Raw genomic sequence first — 22,708 nt, forward strand, 5'->3', positions numbered from 1 at the left:
CAGTGACCTGGCAAAGATTTCTGCTGCCTCTTTAAATCCCGTAAAAGCCACTCTGGTTGTTTCAGGTGGGAACAATGGCTGTTGTCTTCCATGCCGGCTCCTCAGTGACTAGCAGCCACGGTCAGCAGACAGAACCCATGGCCCCAACATTTGGAGGACAAGGTCCTTCTTGGCCACCCTGGCTCCAGAAGCTGCACCAGGAACTTGGGCAGCTGTCCCCACTGCAGCCTGCGTGGGGCTCAGGACCTTGGAATGGTAGCCAATGTCACGCAAAAGGCTGAAATTCACCCAAATTCCTGAAATTTGCCATGAAGCTCTCCCCTGGACAACTCCAGAGTTCCAAAATAGTTACTTCAAATGAGTGCTGCTAGCCCCATAGTTGTTTAGCCGGAGGGGCAGATTCCTGAGAGCTTCCTACTGCCCCGTCGTCCCTGCTGTCGCTGGCCTCACATCCCAGTGCTGTGTTGGGAGATCCCCCGGCTTCCTACCTAGCAACCTTTTATGGGTAACCTGCTTGTTCTGAGGAAGGATTTAGAATGTCTCCGATGCTCTCTGGCGCATCTCAATCTCTGATGCTCCTGAGTGTCACAATGATGCACCCTGGTTTGTGGGAATTTACTGCACTGGACACGTGGTCGGCTCTTTCAATGTGGAAGCTCATGTCCTTCGAATCATTATTCAACCTTTGAACCTCCTGAACTGATTCCAAAATTTCATATCGTTTGTCTCCTGTTTTCTGGGAAATTTCTTCAATTACATCTTACAACCCTTCTATCAATGTTTTTACTCTGGCTGTTATATTTTTAAGTTCTAATAATTTTAATTTGTTCTGTGAATAGTCTTTAAAAATGGCCCACTGTTATGTTTCATGAATGTAAAATCCTCTCTCATATTTCTGAAGATATCAGCTGTTGCTGCTGTTTGGTGTGAGTTCTCTTTCCTGCTAGAGGCAGCGCTTCAAAGCAGGTGGCCCCTGACTGTGGGTCACAGCTCGGACTGAGGCGCTGGCAGCTGACTGCGTTCTGGGTGGTTGGTGTGGACACTTCGTAGGGACTGTGTGATCAGGCAGGGACGTGGCCATTTTCTGGAGAGAACCTCCCACTTGGTCAGTGCCTCTAGGTCTTTCCCTTTGGATCTGTTTCCCCAGAGCAGAGTCTTCTGACTTCCTGCCAGTTGTAGGGTGGAGAGGGAGGCGTTTCTAGAAACCCTAGCTGCGGCACTTCTCAGGCAGAGGCAGGGCTGAGTAGGGAGAGGGGAGACTGACTTCAGGAGGAAGATTCTCACCCAGTCACCCTATTGCCAGGAAGGACCTCGCTGCCACCCTCAGCTCTGCCTGAGGAGACCCCAGTCTTATGCTTGGGTGGGCGAGGGGCTGCGCCTGCCTGGGAATGGGGACCTGCTTGGGGTCAGGCCCTTTTTATTTATATGAGTTTCCACAGCGTCGCGCCTCCTGCCAGTCCCCTACTGTCAGAGACACCCGGTGCATCAGTTTTGGACCCTTGCTGGAGTTCTGTGGCCCAAAACGGCTTCCATGCTCCGTGGGCATGAAAGTGGAGAGAGCTTAACCTGCATCTGGGCATTTCAGTCCTGCCGTCTTCCAAAATGTTGCTGACACCTGTTGCCTGCTGTAGAAACTTCTGCCATTCGCTGTATCTTTGAGGACAAATGTGCTACTGTCAGGAAGGAAGACGAGCCCCGTGTTTGAGCTGCCGTGTTAAACAGGAGGCCACTGGGCTCTTCTCAGTTTGCTCTCATTAACGAATAAAGAAATGCCTTGCAAAATGCGTCAACGGAGAATTTGCTGGGGAAGCATATGTCATGACATCAGACCAAAGTGTAGCGGAGGTGGCACATCGCGCCGCGGAAGACTCAATTCGAACACAGACTGCGCAGACAGCGTGGGCACGGGGCAGCCTCCGCCCAGACGCCGAAGGCCTAGACAGGCGGTGTTAGCCGGTAGCAACAAGTCCCGACAGCAGTTAGCTCTGACAGTGCTACTGGATGGCAGGGCCCAGGGAGTGCAGGGAATGTTCTAGATCTCCGTGCGGGCTGTAAAGACACAAGTGTGTACATGTGTAAAATTTCAGCAGGCTGCATCCTTAGTATCTGTGCACTTTACACTCATCATTGTGCATGTTTCAGAGCTCAGTAAAAAAGGAAAAGGGAAGGAAATTGACATTTATTGAGTCCTTGCTGTATGAGAGGCACTGACTAGGTCTGCTTTTTAAAAATTCATTCATTTAATGAGCACCTACCCTGGCCTAAGCACTGGCAGGTTCTGAGGACCTGGCAATGAACACAACTAGGCAGAGTTCCTGCCACGTGACGCACATAGTGAGTGCAGGGGACACTATCAAACAGCCACACATGTAGAAGGAAAGTGACCACAGTGGCAAGTAAAAGGTGTTGTGGGTGTATAGAACAAGGGCTGTGCCCTAGTCTGGGGGGAGGGTCAGAAAGGTTTCCTTGAGGAACTAAAGTTTAAACACGGATCTCCAGGATGAGGAGGAAATAACCAGCAAGGGGTGGGGAGTGGGGCAGAAGAGCATTTTATGCAAAGGGAAAGCATGTGAGAAGGTCCTGTGGTAGGAGGACATAGAGCAGGCCTGAGCATGGCACTGCTGACTGGGGAAGCAGCCCTCAGAACCACCATTTCACAGATGGGGAAACTGAGGCTCAGAGAGGTGGCTACCCCAGATTGCCCAATGAGCACAACTGGGGTTGGAAGCCAGCTTTGTCTGGCTCCCCTCTGCCTGCTGAGACAAGGGTGTCTGTGCGCCGTGAGCAGGAGAGATTGCTGGGTTCCAATCAGGAACGGGAGGCCAGGCTGCGGCGCCTGCCCACAGCGCTCACGCTCCTGGTCTCTTAGCTTCACAGGGCCTGCAGACGGGGCTGGCTATGGGACCCTGCCCCGAAGAGCAGTACTGGGATCCCCTGCTGCGCGGCTGCATCTCCTGCAAATCTACCTGCAACCATCGGAACCAGCGCACCTGTGCAGCCTTCTGCAGTGAGTTCTGGGGCCTGAGCCCAGGGGACAGCTGGTAACCCTTCCCCCCAGAACCCCGTCTGGCCCCACTGCAGTCAGGTAGCTGAGGAGGGGGTGGTGGAAGATGTACAATGTGGCCTCTTCACTCCTCCATCCTTCTGCTCTGGCCACACTGCCTCCTTTCACTTTCTTGAATATGCTGCGTCCTTTCTTGCCTCCAGCCCTTTGCACATGCTGTTCCCTCCGCCTGGAATGCATTTCCTCAGCTCCCTCCTCCCCAGTCTTCAGGTCTCAGCCCAATGTCAGAGGTCGTCTCTGACTACCCAGTAGAAATTGGGCCCTCCTTTGCCACGGTTGTTACTTTCTTTTGAAACTTTTTATTATAGAAATTATCAAACATATACATAGAGAGGATAGCACAGTAAGCCCTGTGTTCATCAGCTTCAAAAATCTTAATAATTGGCTGGGCATGGTGGCTCACGCCTGTAATCCTAGCACTCTGGGAGGCTGAAGTGGGCGGATCATTTGAACTCAGGAGTTCAAGACCAGCCTGAGCAGGAGCGAGACCCCATCTCTACTAAAAAAAAAAATAGATGGACAACTAAAGATATATTAAAAAAATTAGCCAAGCATGGTGGCGCAAGCCTGTAGTCCCAGCTACTTGGGAGGCTGAGGCAGTAGGATTACTTGAGCCCATGAGTTTGAGGTTGCTGTGAATTAGGCTGACACCACGGCACTCTAGCCCGGGTGACAGAGTGAGATTCTGTCTCAAAAAAAAATAAATAAAAATGCACTTTTGTAGAATCTATAGGTCAAAGAAGAAATAATGAAAAATAAAAACATTTTGAAGTAGATATAGGAAAAATACTACATATCAAACTGTGTGTAATGCAGCTAAAACAGTACTTAGAGGACAATGCATAGCCTTCAATTTGTACCTTATGAGAGGTCTTGGCTTGCTCTGGGATTGCTCTTTGGAAATCGGACTATGATTTTTTTTTTTTACTTTGATGTCCTTTGAGACCAGACCCAGAGTTCCTGCAGGTCTCTGTCATCTAATAGCATCACTTGTTTCTGTCTCAGAGTCACTCAGCTGCCGCAAGGAGCAAGGCAAGTACTATGACCATCTCCTGAGGGACTGCATCAGCTGCATCTCCACCTGTGGACAGCACCCCAAGCAATGTGCATACTTCTGTGAGACCAAGCTCAGGAGCAGAGTGAACCTCCCACCAGAGCTCAGGAGACAGCAGAGTGAGGAGGCTGAAACCAGGTCAGACAACTCGGGAAGGTACCAGGCATCAGAGCACAGAGGCTTGGAGGCAGGTCCAGGTAAGCCGTCTGAGGGTGGCCTGTGTGGTGTCACACAGGGTCAGAGTGGGTAGGAGGCCAGGCACCAGGCCTGCATAAGGAGATCCCGCAGTACGAGAAGTCCAGAGTCCAGGCAAATAGCCAGAAGCTAGGAGTGTTATCCCAAGACAGAAAAACAATGTAGGCAGAATTTCAGAAGTCTATGGGCAAGAAGGAAGCGGGAGAAAGGACCTGGCAGGTGAGAGCCTGTAATGGAGACTCGCAGCTGAGCAAGTTCTTAAAACACAAGGCAGCAAGTAACCAGCAGATCTACCTGTGCAAGCATTTGCATGAGGAGGCCATCACCTGCCTTCCACCAACACCTCAGATGCCATTTAGAGGCAAGAGAGCCTTCCTAAGAATGAGAAGGGGAAGCTTTTACTAAAAAAGTCTGTGGTGGGAGATGGCCACTTTGGATGTGGTCGGAAAGGACCCATCGAGCTGGGCGTCTCCTAAGTGCCAGGTGTTGGGAAACCAGTTAAACCTCCCAGCAAACACCTTTTGGCTCGCCTGCTCTGTGGCATCAGAAAGGATGGGAGGGGGTGCCGTGTGGATCCTTAAACACTTGAGATGACATTTGCGCTGCTCTTGGCCTGTCCCTGGCTGTGGTTCTCAGGGGGCTGGCTGGTTGGTTTCTGTCACCTGCTGTGACTTTCCTCGTGATAATGTCACCTCCATGAGGCCAGGCCCCAGTGCCACAGCACCAAGGGGCGGGGCTTGTGCTCCCGGTGACGGAGCTTCTGCTGGGTCAGCCTGTCCTCTCTTACTCTTATTTGCTCTCTTGCCAGTTAGCTGTTGCTGCATAACAAACTGTCCTCAAACTCGGTGGCTTATGCTTCCTTAGGAGTCCGTGTTTGGCTGGGGTCAGCTCTCCTAGGCTGGCTTGCCAGGTGGCTGCGCTCCTTGGGTTCCCTCCTCCTCCTGGGACCAGTGTGCTGGCCAGGTGTGTCCTCCTGATGATGGCAGGAGTGGAAGAGACAGGAACACACAAGGCCTCTTGCCACCTAGGCTGGAACTCACATCACCAGGCTGCATGTTATTACTCAAACAAGCCACAAAGCCACCAGATTCCAGGGAGGAAACAGAAGGCACGTTTCGGGAGGAGAGCGGCAAACAGCTGGCAGCCATGGTGAGCCTGTGGCCGGGTTTAGTCTGGCACAGCCTCTCTCGTGGGAGGAGCTGCAGATTCAGGTGTGTGCAAGGGGTAGCCAGCGCAGCCCCTCTGGCGTCTCGTGACCTGCATGCCCTCCCTGCAGTCCGTGATGCATTTGATTTTTCCCACCAAACCTGCAGCCTTTCCCACCTCCCATGCAATAGATTTCCCTTCAGGTCAGTCCTGCCCACTTTACAGGTTAGGAAACTAAGTCTCAAAATTCGGAGTAACTCACTGAGAGCCACATCAGAAGTGCCCGGCTGGGCTGGGCTTCGAGCCCCGTCTGTCCACTCTGCAACAGCCAGCAGGCCCGGAGAGGCATCTGCAGGATTACTGCTCCCTGCAGTAAACAGTTGCTGGTGGGATGAGGTTACCACTTCCTTCTTGTGACCGCCAGCCAAGTCCCTCCCCAGAGACCCTAGGCAGAACCTTGGAGCCTCATCTTGGCTCTGGGGATGGGGCCCCCAGGACGCGTGCTTGGGAGCTGCATGAGGATGTGCCGGGAGCCAGTGGGTTCGGCAGCCTCACCCTGCAGTATCAGCTACTCCACTGCGCCATGGCATGGACAGGGGATGCCACAGACTGTCTCACTGTGCCTCGCCCCTGCCCTGCGTCTCTCCAACAGGCGGGGTCAGGTTTGCATGTGCTGGCGGGGCAGGAGCTGGGCTTGGCATGGATTGCAGACAGGAAGTACAGAGCCACACGCCTGGGGGGACCCCGATGTGGACGTGTTTGAGGGCGAGGAGCGGAGGCCACCATGTGACCACGCTGCTTCCAGCTGCACACAGTGGGAGGGCTGACCTGCCCTGTCCCTGCATGGGCTCCCTGAGTTCTGCCTCTGCCCACTCTCGCCCCACACCTGCTGGGCCCCGCAGCCCCGCTCCAGATTTCTCGAGCATCCTCCTCGATAGTGTCACTCCTTCGTCTGACACATGACTGTGGAGCGCTCGCTGCGCGAGAGCAGGGCAGGTCCTGTGCCTGACCCCACAGGACTTGCAGTTATGAGTGACAGACAGTGGACAGGACTTACGCAAATGACGGATGAACCTCAGTGGGTCGGGGGCAGGGGGGCTTGCCCAAGGAAGGCCCTAAGGCAGACGGGAGTCGGGTGTCGCAGGTGGAGCCAGACCCTGTTCCGTCCTTCACACACTCTGTGGCCTTGAGGAAGCTACCTAACCTCTCTGAGCCCTGGTTCTGGGCGGCCGCGGCCCTGAGGCTTGTAGAGAGGACGCAGGTCGGGTCACTGAGAGGGACGGTGTTTCCGAGGTGCGGCGGGGCAGGCAGATGCTGCAAGGGCAGGCGGCCAGGCTGTGGCGGGCCGTGAGGAGCTGTGTGCTGGGGCCGGGCGTCTCGGGAGAGTGAGACTAAGCCCCTGCATCGGGGGGCTCCCAGCGGGGGGCGCGTGTGCCCCCTGGGCAGAGGCAGGAGGGGCCTGCAGCCCAGTCTGCCCTGAATGTTGAGAGTGATGACTCCATGTGCTCCCTAGCAGGGCGCGGGAAGCCCTGTCACTCACGATGAGGCTCTCTGGCGGGACGGGGCGTGCCTCCCGGGCTGGAAATGGCTTGAGACAGCAGGCAGGGAGACTGGCCAGGGCTGTATTATGCTGAGAGTCCCCACCTCGCCCTGGTGCCAAAGGAAGGGCTACCAACCTTTCTTGTTGGCTTGCCCAGTTGTGGGGCAGCAGGGGAAGAGGGATGCGGGAGGCTTAAAAGCCTCACACATCAGAATCCTGAGTCTGACTCCACTCCAGGGAGTGGAGCAATAATGGAGGCCAGAGATGACAAGGACCTGGAGACAGAGGGCCAGCGCGTTGCCGGGAGGTTAGGAGGGGTGGAGAGGCCCTCGCGTGCAGCCAGCGGTGGAGCTGCCCAGCCACTCTGTGCTGCCCACGCCACAGGGCGCCCAAGACTCCTTCTTGGGACGATGTTCTGAAAGGCGTCGGAGCACACAGGGTTACAGGGGAACCAAGGGCGTGGAGACACAGTTATCAAAATATCAAACAAACTGTGACATCAGAATTAACCTAGATGCTTCTGTAGTCATGGATTCAGCAACGAGAGCCGGGGTGGCCAGATGACCACAGTGACTTCAAACCAATGTGTGCACAGACGTGGTGGGACGCGGACTCCTGGGATTCTGTTGGCAACAAAGGCACGGTTGCTGTGTGTACAGCTGAGGATCAGAGCCTCCACGTATAGTGGAAGCAAAGAGTAAATTTTAGGTGACCATTAGAGAAAAGGAACATTGGTTCTTACTTATCCAAGTCACAGAGCTCCTAGGCTCCGTCCATGGGCCCCCGGGTCTCAAATCCAGACCTGTGGGTGGCGTGGTCCACACCCCGGCCGGCCAGGGAGGTTTCAGGACTACCCGGCCTTACTGTCCCCACCTGTCCCCACCTGTGATGATCACAACACGGCCCTCGTGGGGCCTGAGTGACTTGGGGTCTGATGAGCGTGCAGAGCAGTGCCCGGAACTGCCCTGGCTGGGTGGGGAGAGCCCAGCGTCCTGTGACGGGAGTCTGAGCTGCCAGGCTGCTGTGACAGCGTGCACAGACAGGTGGCTTAAAACAACACACAGTGACTCCCTTAGGGTTCTGGGGGCCAAAAGTCTGAAACCATGGCAGCAGCAGGGCCACGCTCCCTCCAAAAGCCCCAGGGAATATACTTCCCTGCCTTTTCCAGCTCCTGGTGGCTTTGGGCCTTCCTTGGCTTGTGGCTGCGTCACTCCAGGCCCTCGTCCCCTTCTCTTGTCTGCGAAGGACGGCTGCTGTTGGATCCAAGGCCCACATATTCCAGGATGGCCTCGTCCCCTGATTATTAATTTAGTGCATCTGCAAAGAATCTTTCCCCAAATAAAGTCACATCTGCAGGTTACAAGGGGACACATCTTTGGTGGGCCACCATTCAACCTACTACACGGGGTGAGGGGCCAAGCTGTCCACCAGAGCGGGGATTCCAGGGGCACCCCTCCATGAGGGTGGTGACAGTCTTGGGGGCAGCCAGGACCCCCATGTGAGTCCGGAGCTCTGAGGAGCCTCTCACCTGGAGGACTTGAGTTTCGTTGCTCTAGAAGGCGGCAGTTGGAGTGGCAGGAATGGGAAAGGTTGCCCAGGGACCTGGGAGGTGTGAGGAGAGAAAGGGGAGGAGGGAGCCCTGCAAGGGGAATCAGCGTCTGAGGGGTCAGTAGAGGAAGAGGGTCCCATAGAGAGGCTGGGAAGGAGCAGTCAGCGAGGTCAGAGGAAAGCCAGCAGGGCTGTGTATACACAAAGGCAGACAGGGCAGAAAGTTCTAGAAGGAGTAGTTAACACCACAGAGAAGGGGCAGTCATACAACACCCACCAATGTTCCCCGGCTCTGCCACAGGGAGGCCGGGCGCCAGGAAAGACCGTTCTCAGGTGCCCCTGGCAGCTCCCGCTGGGGCAAGGCGGGGGCTGCGGGCCTCCCCCACCCCAGGTCAGGACCCCTTCTGCTGCTGTCCCTGAGGCCACCAGGCCAGGGCCCTTCCTCTGCCCTTTCCTCACTTAGACTAGTCATTTGTCAGTCCCTTAATGTCTTCTGGTTCGCGTGAACCCGGCTCCACCAGACACAGGTGCGCTGGGGCCGGGGCAGCACAGACCTGCCCTCGAGGCCCTCCTGTTCCCACACATTCCAGGCACGTCTGGAAGGTCACAAGTGGTCGAGCTGAGGCCCGGGCCGGGCGGCGGGGTGGGGCTGAGCGCCAGGCTCGCGGGAGAAAGGGACTCGCCAAAGCGCAAAGAGCACCCCCAGCTGCAGAGCAGGGGCAGCACTGGGACCAGGTGGACGTCAGTGTGCAGCGGGTCGCTCCCGGCGGGATCAGGGCTGTCTCCCCAGGGTGTCGCCGCTCGGAACTTAGCTCTGCGCTGCCCGTTGGGCCACACTGCTTCTGTCCCAGGAACTGCTAGAGGTGTCATTTACTTTGGCAACTAGAACTAGGCGGGGTGGCCCTGGCTGCTAGTTTTGTTGCTTTTCATTTGTGTATCTCAGGGTCAGAGGGTTTGTTTTTTTTTTTTGTCCTGACCGCACCATGTGCTGTCACAACGGAGCAGAACCTGCTAAGATCGGGCAGAGCCAGAGGGCAGCGGGCGGGCAAGAGCCACAGAGATGAAGGGAAGCAGCAGGAGCCGCAGCAGGTCGAGGGGCGGCGTCCTGTTTGTTTAACGGGTGAGGCTTGGCAAGTTGAAAGTGATACAGCTGTTGGAAAGCGGGCTGAAGTCTGTGCGTCCCCCTCCCGGTATGGCTGTGACGGCCACTCCCACCAGCAGGATGGAGGCTCCCTCTTGGAGAGGGGGCCCCAGAAAGATGCGGGGACCCCAGGCTCTGACGACAAGGCATGAGGGTGGGGTGGTGGAGGTGACTCTGGAAACAGGTTGTGGTGAAAGTCCACACACCAGATGTGGGACCTCTCCCCACCCCCCCCCCCTTTCCCAGAGTTACACACACAGACACACGGACACATGGACACACACAGACACATGGACACACACAGACACACACGGACACATGGACACACACACACACGGACACACACACGGACACACACAGACACACGGACACACGGACACACACAGACACATGGACACACACAGACACACACAGACACACACAGACACATGGACACACAGACACACACGGACACATGGACACACACAGACACACACAGACACATGGACACAGACACACAGAAACAGACACACACACAGACACACAGACACACACGGACACAGACACACACAGAAACACAGACATACACGGACACACACAGACACATGGACACACAGGCACACACACACACACATGGACACACACAGACACACGGACACAGACACACACACACACACACACACACACACACACACACACACACACACGGAGGCCTGGGGGCAGATGGGTCCCCCGCCGGGAAGGCCCAGAGGTGTGGACGTTCGGAGGCCCCGTGACCTAGCAGTGAGGCTGTCAGCCCAGACAGGAAAGCGCGAACATTCCACCCAGCACCAGTGACACACACAGAACTCAGAGGAGGCAGAGACAACATGGGAAGGACGCAGAGACGAGCCAAGGGCAGACGGGGACACCAGGTGCCAGGTGGAGTCACATGGGGCAGGCACCGAGGGGAGGAGACGGCCAGAGGTCCCGCAGCCGCCCCAGCCCACCCTCTGCCCTCCCTGCCTCACCCCCGTCCCCGGTGGACAGCCCTTTCTTTGCTGGCTGAGCTGCCAGGCATGGCGATGCCTGGTGACTTGCTGGAACGTTCCACCCAGGCCCAGCTGCCTCATATGCACAGTTACATGTATTACCCCACGGCTGCCAAGCCACAATGCGGAGAGACAGGAATATTATGTCCCGTTTTACACATGAGGAAACTGAGGCCGAAAGAAGCTGAATAAAATGTCCAGAGCCACATTTGGTTGCGGCTGCAGAGCCGGGGCTTGGAGTCACCGCACCTCCAGCCCTGCCCCTAAATGACAAGCCATGACGCTGCTGACGGGCCAGCCCGAGCCTGGCCTGGGGGCAGCAGCCCCGGGGAAAGTCCACTTTTAGGCGAGAAATGGCTTTGAAAACAAAAACAATCGGCTTAGAAATAAACTTCACTGGGGCCGCCTGGTCGCTGGACCTGGGAACTGAACCTCCGGGAGCTGTTTGCTCTAGACTCGAATTTCCGACTGGATCGGAGACCGAGTCCCTCTTCTGACAAAAACTTGCACTGGGCCCCTTTGAACAGCAGCCAGTGAGCCACGGGGCGAGGCCTCTCCATCCTGTGGCTCCAGTCTGTCCCTTCACACGTAATCTTACATGAGGCGCATTCCCTGCTGCCCGCATCTTACGCCAGCGGTGGCATCAGAGTGCCACCTTGCTGTCTTCACCTCAGACCTCTTGGCGACGCTTCCCTCTTAGAAACACACGGGGCTGCCTCCTCGGCCTCAGTGACTGCGTGCCATTCCATCTCATATGTGTTCCACAGTGCATTCAACCAGTCATCCCCACGGGCGGAGGACAGGGCTGAGTCTGGCGCTCTGCAGGCGGGACGCTGCCACGAGTGACACCTGTGTCGGGGGAGGGGCTAGCCCTAGAAGTGAAACTGACAGGTCAGCAGGAATCAGGAAAGTATGTTTTAAATGGTGGTAGGTGGTTCCACAGGGCCCTGAAGAGGCCACCCCCACCAACAATGTGTGAGGTGCCTGTTTTCCTACTCCCTGTGTGACAGGTAGAAAGTGCTATTTTTGGTAGTTATAATTTGCATTTCTCTTCTTCAGCCAGGAGCTTCAACGGGCATGTCTCAGGGACAGGGCTTCAGGCAGGAACTCTTTTTGCACTTCCCACAGGACGCCTCAGATCACTGGGCAGAGGGGGATGAGAAGCTGGGACAGGTTCTTAACACCACCCACCCAAAACTTAGTGCCCTAAAAATAACAACCACGTCATTCTCTCTCACGGTCCTGTGGGGGCTGAGCTCAGCAGCGTGGGTCTTCTGCTGGTCTCCCTCGGGCTCTCGAGTGCGGTCGCAGGCAGATGGTGCTGGGATGGAGCCGCTGCACACTCGACCGTGATGCTGGGCCGGCCTCGCTTCTCCCCGGGTCTCGGGGCCCGTCCCTCTCCACCCGTCCTCTCCAGCTAGACTTCGCACCTGGTGGCTCAGGGCTCCAAGGGAGCAAATGCCAAGCTGCCGGGCCTTCCGAAGGCCTAGTAGGACCAGGACTGGTGCAGCATCACCTCCACAGCATTCAGCTGCATAAAACGAGTCCCAGCCCAGCCCAGATTTGAACAGAGGGGAGTCCGCAAGGGCATGATGTCAGGTGGCCATGCTCTGGGAGCCGTCTCCACCCCCACAATCTCAGAGTGTGGTCTGGGTGTTGAAAACCTTTGAAATACTCCTAGAATCAATGCGGCAATTCATTTTCTCTCAGTAAAAGGCTCATAGCCAGTAAATGGCGTAGCACATTCTGTGCTGTGCCAGCTTCTGCCCTGCTGATCCAACCAGTACAATGTTTTCTTTTGATTCCAGAGGTGAGTAGGACCAGGTGGGCCTCTGTAGCACCAGGTGTCCAGGTCCTGAGAACCACAGGGCCAGCATTCGGTGCCTGCACGATGGGGGGTCTTTGTGTCCCTCCTCCATGGCCCCTCTGAGCTCCAAGCATGGCACCACCAGCTTGGAGTGTGGCACAAGCTCACCCGGGCTCCCATCTCCCTTCTGTAGACGTCAGAGTGACACCAGTGACCCTTAAGAAGAGTCCTGCCAGCTCCATCACTTTGTAAAACTCCCAAATCTAGGCGCATGTGTGAGGAGGCAGGGCAGTACCTGCCCGTGCCCTCTGTGTGGCCTGCTGGCCCAGAGCACTGGCCCGGGAACCGGTTAGACCTGCTGCCCGGGTGCAGGTCCGAGGCTGGGAGCAATGTGACTCAGAGACTCAGTTTTCGTATCTGCAAAATGAAGCATGAAATGGTAGGGGTGCTGTGGAAAGCAGTCTGGCAGTTCCTCAGATAGTGAAACAGACACATATCCTAGGACCCACCCATCCGTCTCCTGGGTGTGCACCCAAGAAAACTGAAAATATGCATCCACACAAAAAAGTGAACATGCACGTGCATGCCAGTGTTATTCACAGTAGCCAGGAAGTGGAGCCGCTCAAGTGCCCATCCGCTGAGGAACAGGACATGTCTATCCACACAAGGGACCACTATTTGGCCATAAAAAGGAACAAAGTTCTAACACAAGGTACTACAGGGACGAACCTTGAAAACATCACGCTGAATGAAAGAAGCCAGACACAAAAGGCCACATGCTTTATGATTCCATTGACAGGAGATGTCCAGAACAGGCACATCCAGAGTCAGAGGGCAGATGAGTGGCCGCCGGGGGCTGCAGCTGCTGAGGGGACAGGGTTTCTGTTTACAGGATAGCAACGGTAAAGTACGTAGTGGTGATGGTTTCACAACCTTGTGAATATGCTAAAAACTGCGAATTGTACACCTTATAATGGTGAATTTGATGGTACAGGGATTGTATCTCAATTTTTTTTTTCTTTTTTTTGAGACAGAGTCTCGCTCTGTTGCCCGGGCTAGAGTGCCGTAGCGTCAGCCTAGCTCACAGCAACCTCAAATTCCTGGGTTCAAGGAATCCTCCTGCCTCAGCCTCCCAAGTAGCTGGGACTACAGGCACGTGCCACCATGCCTGGCTAATTTTTTCTATATATATTTTTAGTTGTCCAGCTAATTTCTTTCTATTTTTTTTGGTAGAGATGGGGTCTCGTTCTTGCTCAGGCTAGTCTCGAACTCCTGACCTCAAGCGATCCTCCCACCTCGGCCTCCCAGAGTGCTGGGATTATAGGCGTGAGCCACTGCGCCCGGCCTCAATTTTTTTTAATGGAGGTAATCAGTCCTCCCTCAGAACAGGAGGATCAAGGAAGAACCTGTATGGGAAGTGCCTGACACACAGCCAGGGCTCGCTAAGTGCCCATGTCATGAGTACATTTTCTTAAATCTGGCTTATCTGTCCTTCCACCCCAGGGCCGAGGGGATGCCCAATTCCAGGGACCAAGAACAGCCTGGGATAAGGGGAAACTTCAAGGGAGGGTTTTGACCCTCGGCTGAGTCTTCCTCTGGCATCCCAACCTGGAGGCTCAAGTCCTGAGACATGGAGTGGCCAGATGCCCATTTCCCCAGGGCCCTCCTGGTTGACACCTGCTGACATTAGGAATTTCACCCATCCTAGTCTCAAAGTCCAGTCAGCCCTCTGTATCCATGGGTTCTGCCTTGCGGATTCAACCAACAGCAGATCAAAAATATTTGGGGAAAACAATGGATGGTTGCATCTGCACTGAACATGTACACTTTTTCCTTGTCATTATTCCCTAAAAAACACAGAACAACCATTTATATAGCACTTGCATTGTATTAGGTATTATAAATGATCTAGAGATGATTTAATGTAGATGGGAGGATTTCATGGGTTACATGCAAATATTAGGCCATTTGAGCATCTGTGGATTTTGCTATCCAAAGGACGTCCTGGAACCAATTCCCCATGTAGTCAGTCAGAGGGACTATGGTTTACGCTCACCCAGGATGGCGTCTCCTTGGAGGAAGGGTCCAGTTCAAGACAGACAGGGACATCCTTCCTGGACTACTGTCCCTTCCTTAGTCCATTCGCTCATCAGTCCACTTCTGGCACCGTCCCAATCTGCATCCCCAGCAAGTGGGGACAACAAAAAGGTCCAGCTTGAGCTGTCCAGCTTTGAGGTCTTGGAAGAAGTTGCTGCCAGTATGGAGTAGAGGGGGCGGTTTCCCTAGGAGCCACAGAGCATACCCGCCAAGGCTCTGTCAGGAAGGGGTCCCCACCTAGCCATGACCCCCAGCAGGGGCTGGCCACGTGGATGGCTTGGGTCATGAAAAGGGAGCACTTCAGAGAGGGGCGCTCGGGAGTGCAGCCCCCCACTCAGGGTCTCCCCGCTGTGTTGCAGCTCCCCCGGGGCCCAAGCTGAGTGCAGACCAGCTGGCGCTGGTCTACAGCACGCTGGGGCTCTGCCTGTGCGCTGTCCTCTGCTGCTTCCTCCTGGCCATGGCCTGCTTCCTCAAGAGGAGGGGCGATCAGTGCTCCTGCCAGCCCCTCGCAGGGCCCTGCGGGTCCCCGGCCAAGTCGTCGCAGGGTGAGTGCACGAAAGTGGGGTCCTGGCCCTTCTCACTGCGTGGGTGACAAGGCGCGAGCCATTCTGCGGTCCTGTCACTGCCCCTGCTTCTAGTGGAGCAAATCTCGGGAGAGGTCTGGGGCACTTCCCTGCAGTAGTGGTTCCATCTTAGTGAGGGAAAAAAAAGTGAAGCCACCTGGGGCAAGAAGGGTGGGTGTGGGGCGGGGACCGGGCTGGCAGGGCCCGGGGTTTCCCAGGACGCAGGGCTCTCAGGACTGAGACCAGGAGCGGGGGAGGAGGTCACGCTGGGGGCCGTGGCGGTTGGGGGCGCGGGCGGAGGTGAGAGCCACGGTTTGCCAGCCTGCCCCGCACAGGCTCCGGCCGCGCAGGGGGCGCTCCTGCCGGCTCAGGGCGGCCGAACCCAGAGGCCGCCTCGGCTCCCGGCCGGCGGGACTTCCGGAGCCCGGGCGGGGCCCTTCAGGGCCGGGGCGGGACTTCCGGAGCCCGGGCGGGGCCCTTCAGGGCCGGGGCGGGATTTCCGGGGGGCGGGGCCGGGCCGACGCTCTCTCCTCTCGCCTGCGCAGATCGCGCGACGGAAGCCGGCAGCTCCTTGGACGCGCCGCCGGAGCCGGTGGAAACGTGCAGCTTCTGCTTCCCCGAGCGCAGGGCGCCCACCCAGGAGAGCGCGGGCGTGCCCGGGACCCCTGGCCGCGCCGGGACTGCGGCCCTGCAGCCCTGCGCGCGCGCCTCGGACAGCTGCCTCGGCGTCGTGTGCGCGCCCGCCCAGGACGGGGGGCCCGGGCGCGTGCTGGGGAGATGAGCCGGGGAGAGCGACATCGGGGGTGGAGAGGGAGAGCGGTGGACGGGTGGGGAGAGGTGCCGGAGGAGGCCGGGTCACGCTGTATCGCAGTTCCCAGTGCAAACTGTAGGTCGCCATCACCTAACTACACATGCAGTACATGCAATAAAGTAGCCCCAAGAACCCCTTTTTCTGTAAAATAAAACCTTTGAGGTTGCCCTTCCTCATTGGACTTTGGTTGTGTCTGCGGACGAACCAAGACGGCCCTCCTGTCACGCTCCTGGGACCCACCATGCCGACCAACTCTCCAGGCTCCTGAGGAAGTTTGTGAACTTGGGTTGGGCAGTAAGCAGCAAAGTACAGCTTGGCCTTTCCTGCCCCCTCTCACTTAAGAGGGAGAGCAGAAAGAGATCACAGAGTGGGGGGCAGGAAGGCACCTGTGCAAACACCAGGAGAACGAGGTGCTGGACTTGTCTTCGTTTCTCTCACAGATGCCCTTCCCTGCCTCTGCATGGCATGAAGCACAAGGTGTGTGTGCATGTGCTTGTGTCTATGTGTGTCTCGGGGGCGTGGAGTAGACAGGAAGGGAATTATTCACCCTGCACCACCCCAAATTATCTTGCATACCTGCACACACCGAAGGGCCACGTAGCACACTTTCGGAGGTGCAGACAAGACACCCGGGGCACCATCCACGGACTGCATTAGTTTGCTAGGGCTGCCTTCAAGAAGTGTCACAGACTGGCTTCAACAACAGAAAGTCATTGTCTTAGTCTGGAGGCCAGAAGTCCAAGATCAAGGTGTCAGCAGGGTGAGTTCTTTCTGAGGGCCTCTTGACCTCCCCTTCCCTCTCCGTGTGTCTATCACAATTTCTCATTTTTATAAGGACACCAGTCACACTGGAGAAGGGCCCACCCTACTGACCTCATTTTAGCTTACCTCTGTAAAGACCTTATTTTCACATAAGGCTGCATTCTGAAGTGCTAGGGGTTAGGGCTTCAACATATGTCAGGGGGACAAATTCAACCTGTAACACAGGCCCTCCGGAGGCCACCTCTGCATCGTCTTTGTCTACAAGTGAGTTGGCATCTAAAATATGTCTGCCCAAGACGTGTGTCTTTCCCAGGGTACAGCCAGCCCACACAGCCAACGCAACATCTTGGTGGCACTGTTCCTCTGCAGCATGCCTAATGTAAGCAGCTTCCTTCCTCATGACAGGGTGGACACCGGCCCTGTACTGGTGCAGACACTTGCTGGGTGTTGAAGTAACACTGTTAGTGAGTTGCAGAGATGCAGCTTAGAATGCTAAGGCTTGTCTGAAAGATGCACAGATTTCTATTCCTTCAGATCTGTGGTTTTCTAATTCTGCTCGTCTGAACCCGAGGATGCCTCTGGAATTTTGGGGGACATTGGGGTGCTGAGAACACAGGGTGCTGAATGCCCAACCCCAGCTTCAATTAGATACAAATAATCTCGGTTTTTTGGGTCAGTTTTTCAATTGCTCTTGAGTGCTTTTTTTTTTTTTTTTAGGGGGATCTTTTACTACAAAGAACATCTGAAACTGTCAATTTTATCTATGTTCTGTTCGTCCCACCTCCAAAATATATCCTGATTCCACCCACTCGTCATGACCTCTTTTTTTAAGAGATGGGGTCTTGCTCTTGCTATTTTGCCCAGGCTGGCCTCAAACTCCTGGGCTCAAGTGATCCTCCTGCCTCAGCCTACTGCATAGCTGGCTGTACAGGTGCATGCATCACCATTCCTGGCTAATTAAAACACAATTTTTTTTTAAAGATGGAGTCTTCCTGTGTTGCCCAAGTTGATCATGTGTCCTGACCCCTTTAATTTGAGTTCCCACCATTTCCCAGCCTCCCCACTGGCCTCCCTGCTGCCACCTTTTCTCCCTACCCCAAGGCTCAGCAAGTTTTTTACAAAAGACCAGATAGTATCTTAGGCTTGCGGACCATACAGTCTCTTTTGCAACTCCTCAACAATTCCTCAAGTCTGCCACTGGGCACAAGAGCAGCCATGGACAAGCAAGCACATGGGAGTGGCTGTGCTCCAGTGAACCTTTATTTACCAGAACAGGTGTAGGCTGGATTTGACCGTGGGCCAGTTTGCCAACTGCTGCCTGATCTTATGGCAGAATTGATGTTTGTATTTATGCCCCTTGAGAAAATGTGTAGTGTTTGTTTATAAGATAGATATTTAATTAATTACAGTCAACCGTCAAATATTATCACTTCACATTACAGTGTAGGAACCTTACAAGGGTACACTCCCAACTCCTCCCCCATCTGTGCTGTTGTCATGCACTTACTTTTATATGTTTTACACGATACATCACTACAGTGTTTGGTCTAGAACATCAGTATCTCCGAGTGATTAAAAATAAAAACATGTCTTTTATATTTACCTTTATTTCTGGAGATCTTCATTTTTTAGTGTACATCCAAGTCTGTCTGGAATCACGTTTTCCACTTGCAGAATTTATTTTAACATTTCTTATTGTGCAGGTCTGCTGGTAATGAATTATCTGTTTTTGTTTGTTTTTAAAGTCTTTATTTCACTTTCATTTTTGAAAGATAATTTTTCTAGGTATAAAATTCCTTTCAGTACTTTAAAGCTATCCGTTATCTTTTTTTCTTTTTTGACATCTACATTTTTATTAATGTGAGTTTTTAAAAACAAGCATCCACACCAGTATGGAGAGTGACAAGAGGAGGAGGGTGGGACAGGGGAGAGGGATTCTACACCATCAATAATAAAGCTCCAGGTTCATCCCATCATGATTTTATAGCACCAGAGACACGTGGTCCTTAAAAATCATGTACCACTTCCTCAGGACAATCTGTTCCAACAGGTGACAGTTTGGGCTGCAATCAGCTTCTTAAAGGTCCCCAATGGTGTCATCAGTGTTGCATTTAACACAGCCCTTCCTCCCCAGACAGTTGTTGCAAACAACCTGGGTCATCCTGGCTGGAGTTCCCACCAGCCCTGGACCCTTGGCATCCGGGTCCCACCAGCTCTCCCTGATTCCAGGCCTCTCTGCCTGGCCCCCTAACCTCAACAGACAAGGCATACACTGTAATTCCTATCTGCGTTTCTCTGTAATTTGTGCCTTTGCATTTTTGTTTATCTTACTTTTTTAGTAGTTTAAATATGATGTATCTAGCAGCTTTTTTGTTCTGGTTTAAATTTGTTTTGTTACTTCTGCTTGGAGTTCACTGGGATTTTTGTAGCTTGATGTTATTTTACAGTATATATTATAGCTATTATCTCCTCAAACTGTTTAATATTGCCCGACACCTCTGGTGCCCTATTCTTTTGTTTTGACTCTTTTTTCTCTTTGTGTTTCAATTTGGCTAATTTCCCATTAACCTTCAAGTTCGCTGTTTCCTTCTCCAGCTGTGTTGAGTCTACTGATAGGCCTGTCAAAGGCATTCTTCATCTGTTAGCATGTTTTTGTTTTCTTCTAGCATTTCCATTGGACGACTCCTCATAGCTTCCATCTCTCTGCCGACACTCCCCCTCTGTTCATGAATGTGGTGCTCCATCAGAGTCTGATGATGTTGATTAATGTATCTCTTGACTATGGGTTGTTTTTACTTGCTCTTTTGTGTGTCTAATAATTTTTGATTGACTACCAGACACGTGTAGGACAGTGGAGACTGAAGCAAGCAGTATTTATATCTGGAAGTGGGCACACCTTTCCTTTTGCTAGGCCACTGGTGTGAGAGGTTGAGTCAATGTGGTTATGAGTTGAACTGGGTCCGAGTTTTGTTGTTGCTATGTTTCCCTTCAGTGCACCACTGGCTGCAAATTCCCCTAGTAGCTACCATGTTCTTGGGCAGGGCTGGGTTCACCCTCAGCTTTACACCTTCCCCATGTGCCTCTGCCACAGAGAGGGCATTCCACCACGTTTTTGGCCCTCCCTCAGTGGTAGACTGCTGCTGGTCCTTGTTACCTGGTTTGTGCTAACTTGGTACGGCACAGGGGGTTGTCTGTTGCCCTGATCCAGGCTCAGTCTGAGGCAGGCCCTGTGCTCCTGGACCCAGAGGATGAGGCTTTTTCATTGATCCTTCCCTCCCCCAGAAGGCGGCCCCGCAATCCTCAGTCCAAATGTCATCTTCTCAGAGAGCCCTTCTCTCTACCTGAAGTTCCCCCTCTCCCCGATTTCTTAACATTTCAAAAATCTTACTGCATTACATATGGTTTTGGAAGCTTCTCAAAATTTATTTTGTAATAAAGGAGGTAGAGAAGGATGAGATTTCCTCCAGCCATGCTTATTTGCCCCTTGATATTTTGCTCACACCATCCAGGCCAGTGGTTCTCAACCTTGGGCCACAGCTCAGACCTAGTGAATGGGGATCTCCAGGGCTGGGGCCAGGCATCAGGACATTTGTCAACCTCCCAGATGATTCCAGGGGACAGCCAGGCTTGAGAAGCAATTGGTCTCGGCAGACATTAGGTCCCTGCTTCCAAAAGAACGGGGAAAGGTTCCAGATCTACTTAGCAAAATCTTGTTTTTCCTTCCTAATTGTTTTCAACACTGTCTCATTTATAGACTGATCAAAAGAAAAACCAAATGTATCTTAGGAAACTGACTGATGGGCTTCTTACTACATTTCCCCTCCCTACTCAAGACAGACAAAAGATCCCCAAAGCCCTGGGCTTTGATATATCTCAGGTTTGGGTTTTTAAAAAACATTTATACAATTCTTACCACATGCCAAGCATTGTTCTAAGCATTTTACACATATTAGCTCAATTTTTCCTTATAAGAATCTGAGGAGGGAGTGCTTCATTGCGCTTATTTTATAGATGAAGAAACTGAGGCTAGGAGGGTTTAAGTAGCTTGCCAGAGGTACCTGGGGCCAGGACTGGAGCCCAGGCAGTCTGGCTCCATATTCTGTACTGTTAACCACTGGATACACTGCAGAGAGAGTTAAAATTTAAGACAGTAGAGAGGCTGGAAACTTCCAATTTATCACGCCATGACGAGCCTCTGACTGGGCAAAGAAACCACATTAACGCATTGGCACGGGAAGCCTGACAAACCGGCTGGAGAACGGGAGGAAGCTTCTGCCTGGTTCACTGGGAGCACCGGGCTGTGACACAGTCAGAGGTGTGGCGGACACTCATGCTGTCCCTCCTTGCGAGCCTGAAGGACTCTGCTCTTAGAATCAGTGGGAAACCACCAAGTGTGGGGAGGACGTGACACCAGGCCGAGTGGCCTCACCAGGGTGCCCCCTTAGCCTGGATCCCCATCTTTGAGGCACAATGTGTCTTTCTCCTGGAATGTTCTACCCAGACAGCCCAGTGATCACTCTCGATGGCAGGCCTCTGCTTCCAGTCCAGGTTGCCGAGGGGGAGCACCTTCTCGACCTCCCTACCTGCAGGCAGCCTGTTGTTGTCCTGCCCACCCCCCACCTTGTCTCATTTTCCTGCAGCACTTATCTGACATCGGTTTGCCCTCCGCCACACTGTACCCTCAATGAGGACAGGGCTCTGGGCCCTCTCACCCAGTGTTGAAAACAGTGCCTGCCATCAAATAGTTATTGAATGAATGAATTCAGGAATCAATTGGGTCATTTGGGTCAATTGTAAAGTCTTTTCTAAAACATCCTACAAAAACACAACTTACTGACATTCTCTCTTCCTCTCCCAGTGTCTGGCACTTTAATCCACTCATGGTACACTGGTACCGCCACTAGGAGAAGCAGGCAGAAGTCTAATCAGCCAATGTCAGATTTGGGAGGGACCCTCCAGGCTCTGCCTTAGACGGAACTCACTAGTCCAGGACATTCCACTGGTGAGCGCCAAGTCCAGCTGGAACGTGGTGCTCTTCTCACAACAGCTGCCTTCTGTCGGGGACAAAACTGGGGAGGGGCACGTGTAGCTTTAATCAGTCTGCATTAGCCATCACAATACTCTATTTGTATTGCAAGTAGAGTACTGTCTCCACCTTAAGTGAGCTCTCACGCTCTGGGTAAGCTTAGGAGGATAAAGCCCCTTCCCAGGTAGAAGGTGCAGTGTGCCGCCTTCACTGGCAGGGAGGCCGTGCGAGCGGGGCACAGGGGATGCAGAGATAACCAGGGAGGACATGTCCCACCAGTGCGATGGGTCCTGGTTGGTGCTTACATTTACTCTGATTAAATCAGACCCCCGGGATCTGCCTGTTGTAGGGTGGCACTTTTGCCAGGACTAAGGCAAGAATCTGAAAATTCCAGGAGGCAAAGAGATGGCATTTAGTGTAGTGGACACTGTGGGGCACCACCCTGCCCTCCTCTAGGATGGAAGCTCTCATTCCCCGCACCGGAGGGGGTTGCTTGATGGTGGGTCACAACGAAGTGCTTCTCCAGAAATTGCCCTTTAATGAACAAAGCCACCTCACCCAAGGTGATGTCCCCTTGCTGGGGACAAGCTGCATCTGTGCCTGGGCTGTGCCAGGGTCCCCTGCGGCCTGTGTTCTGACTGTACGACACCCCAACTTCTCCTGCTGCCCAATCTCTCTCCCGCCCCCCACTGGCAGGTGTTGATCCTGAGAGCAGGTCCCAGAAAATCTCCCCGCCTGCCCCAAGACAGCTCCAAGTCTTCTCAGGGAGACCAACCTGTCACGTCCATCTCTGCACCAGAGGCTCAGAGCGGGATCTTCAGTCTTCTCTCTGCTCCCAGACGGCTCCCCCTGGGAGAACGCTCTTTCTCAGGCTGCGACTCCGCTTCCTTGCAACTTCTTCCCACTGGTGCTACTTCTCAGTGGTGCCTAGAACCGGGTTCCGT

The 22,708-nt window shown here is 53.9% G+C and overlaps 1 protein-coding gene across 1 annotated transcript in view; it reads left to right on the forward strand.

The window, feature by feature from the left end:
* The window catches only part of TNFRSF13B (TNF receptor superfamily member 13B), a 29,826-nt gene extending 13,868 nt beyond the window's left edge, over nucleotides 1–15,958 (forward strand). Inside the window, exons 4-7 of the mRNA XM_045525192.1 lie at nucleotides 2,870–3,007; nucleotides 4,070–4,315; nucleotides 14,962–15,147; nucleotides 15,711–15,958. Of these exons, the coding sequence (XP_045381148.1) occupies nucleotides 2,870–3,007; nucleotides 4,070–4,315; nucleotides 14,962–15,147; nucleotides 15,711–15,946 (806 nt within the window). The 3' untranslated portion in view covers nucleotides 15,947–15,958. The remainder of the gene's footprint in view (nucleotides 1–2,869; nucleotides 3,008–4,069; nucleotides 4,316–14,961; nucleotides 15,148–15,710) is intronic.
* The last annotated feature ends 6,750 nt before the right edge of the window (nucleotides 15,959–22,708 follow it).

This window comes from Lemur catta, chromosome 15, assembly GCF_020740605.2.
Source record: "Lemur catta isolate mLemCat1 chromosome 15, mLemCat1.pri, whole genome shotgun sequence".
Lineage (NCBI taxonomy): Eukaryota > Metazoa > Chordata > Mammalia > Primates > Lemuridae > Lemur > Lemur catta.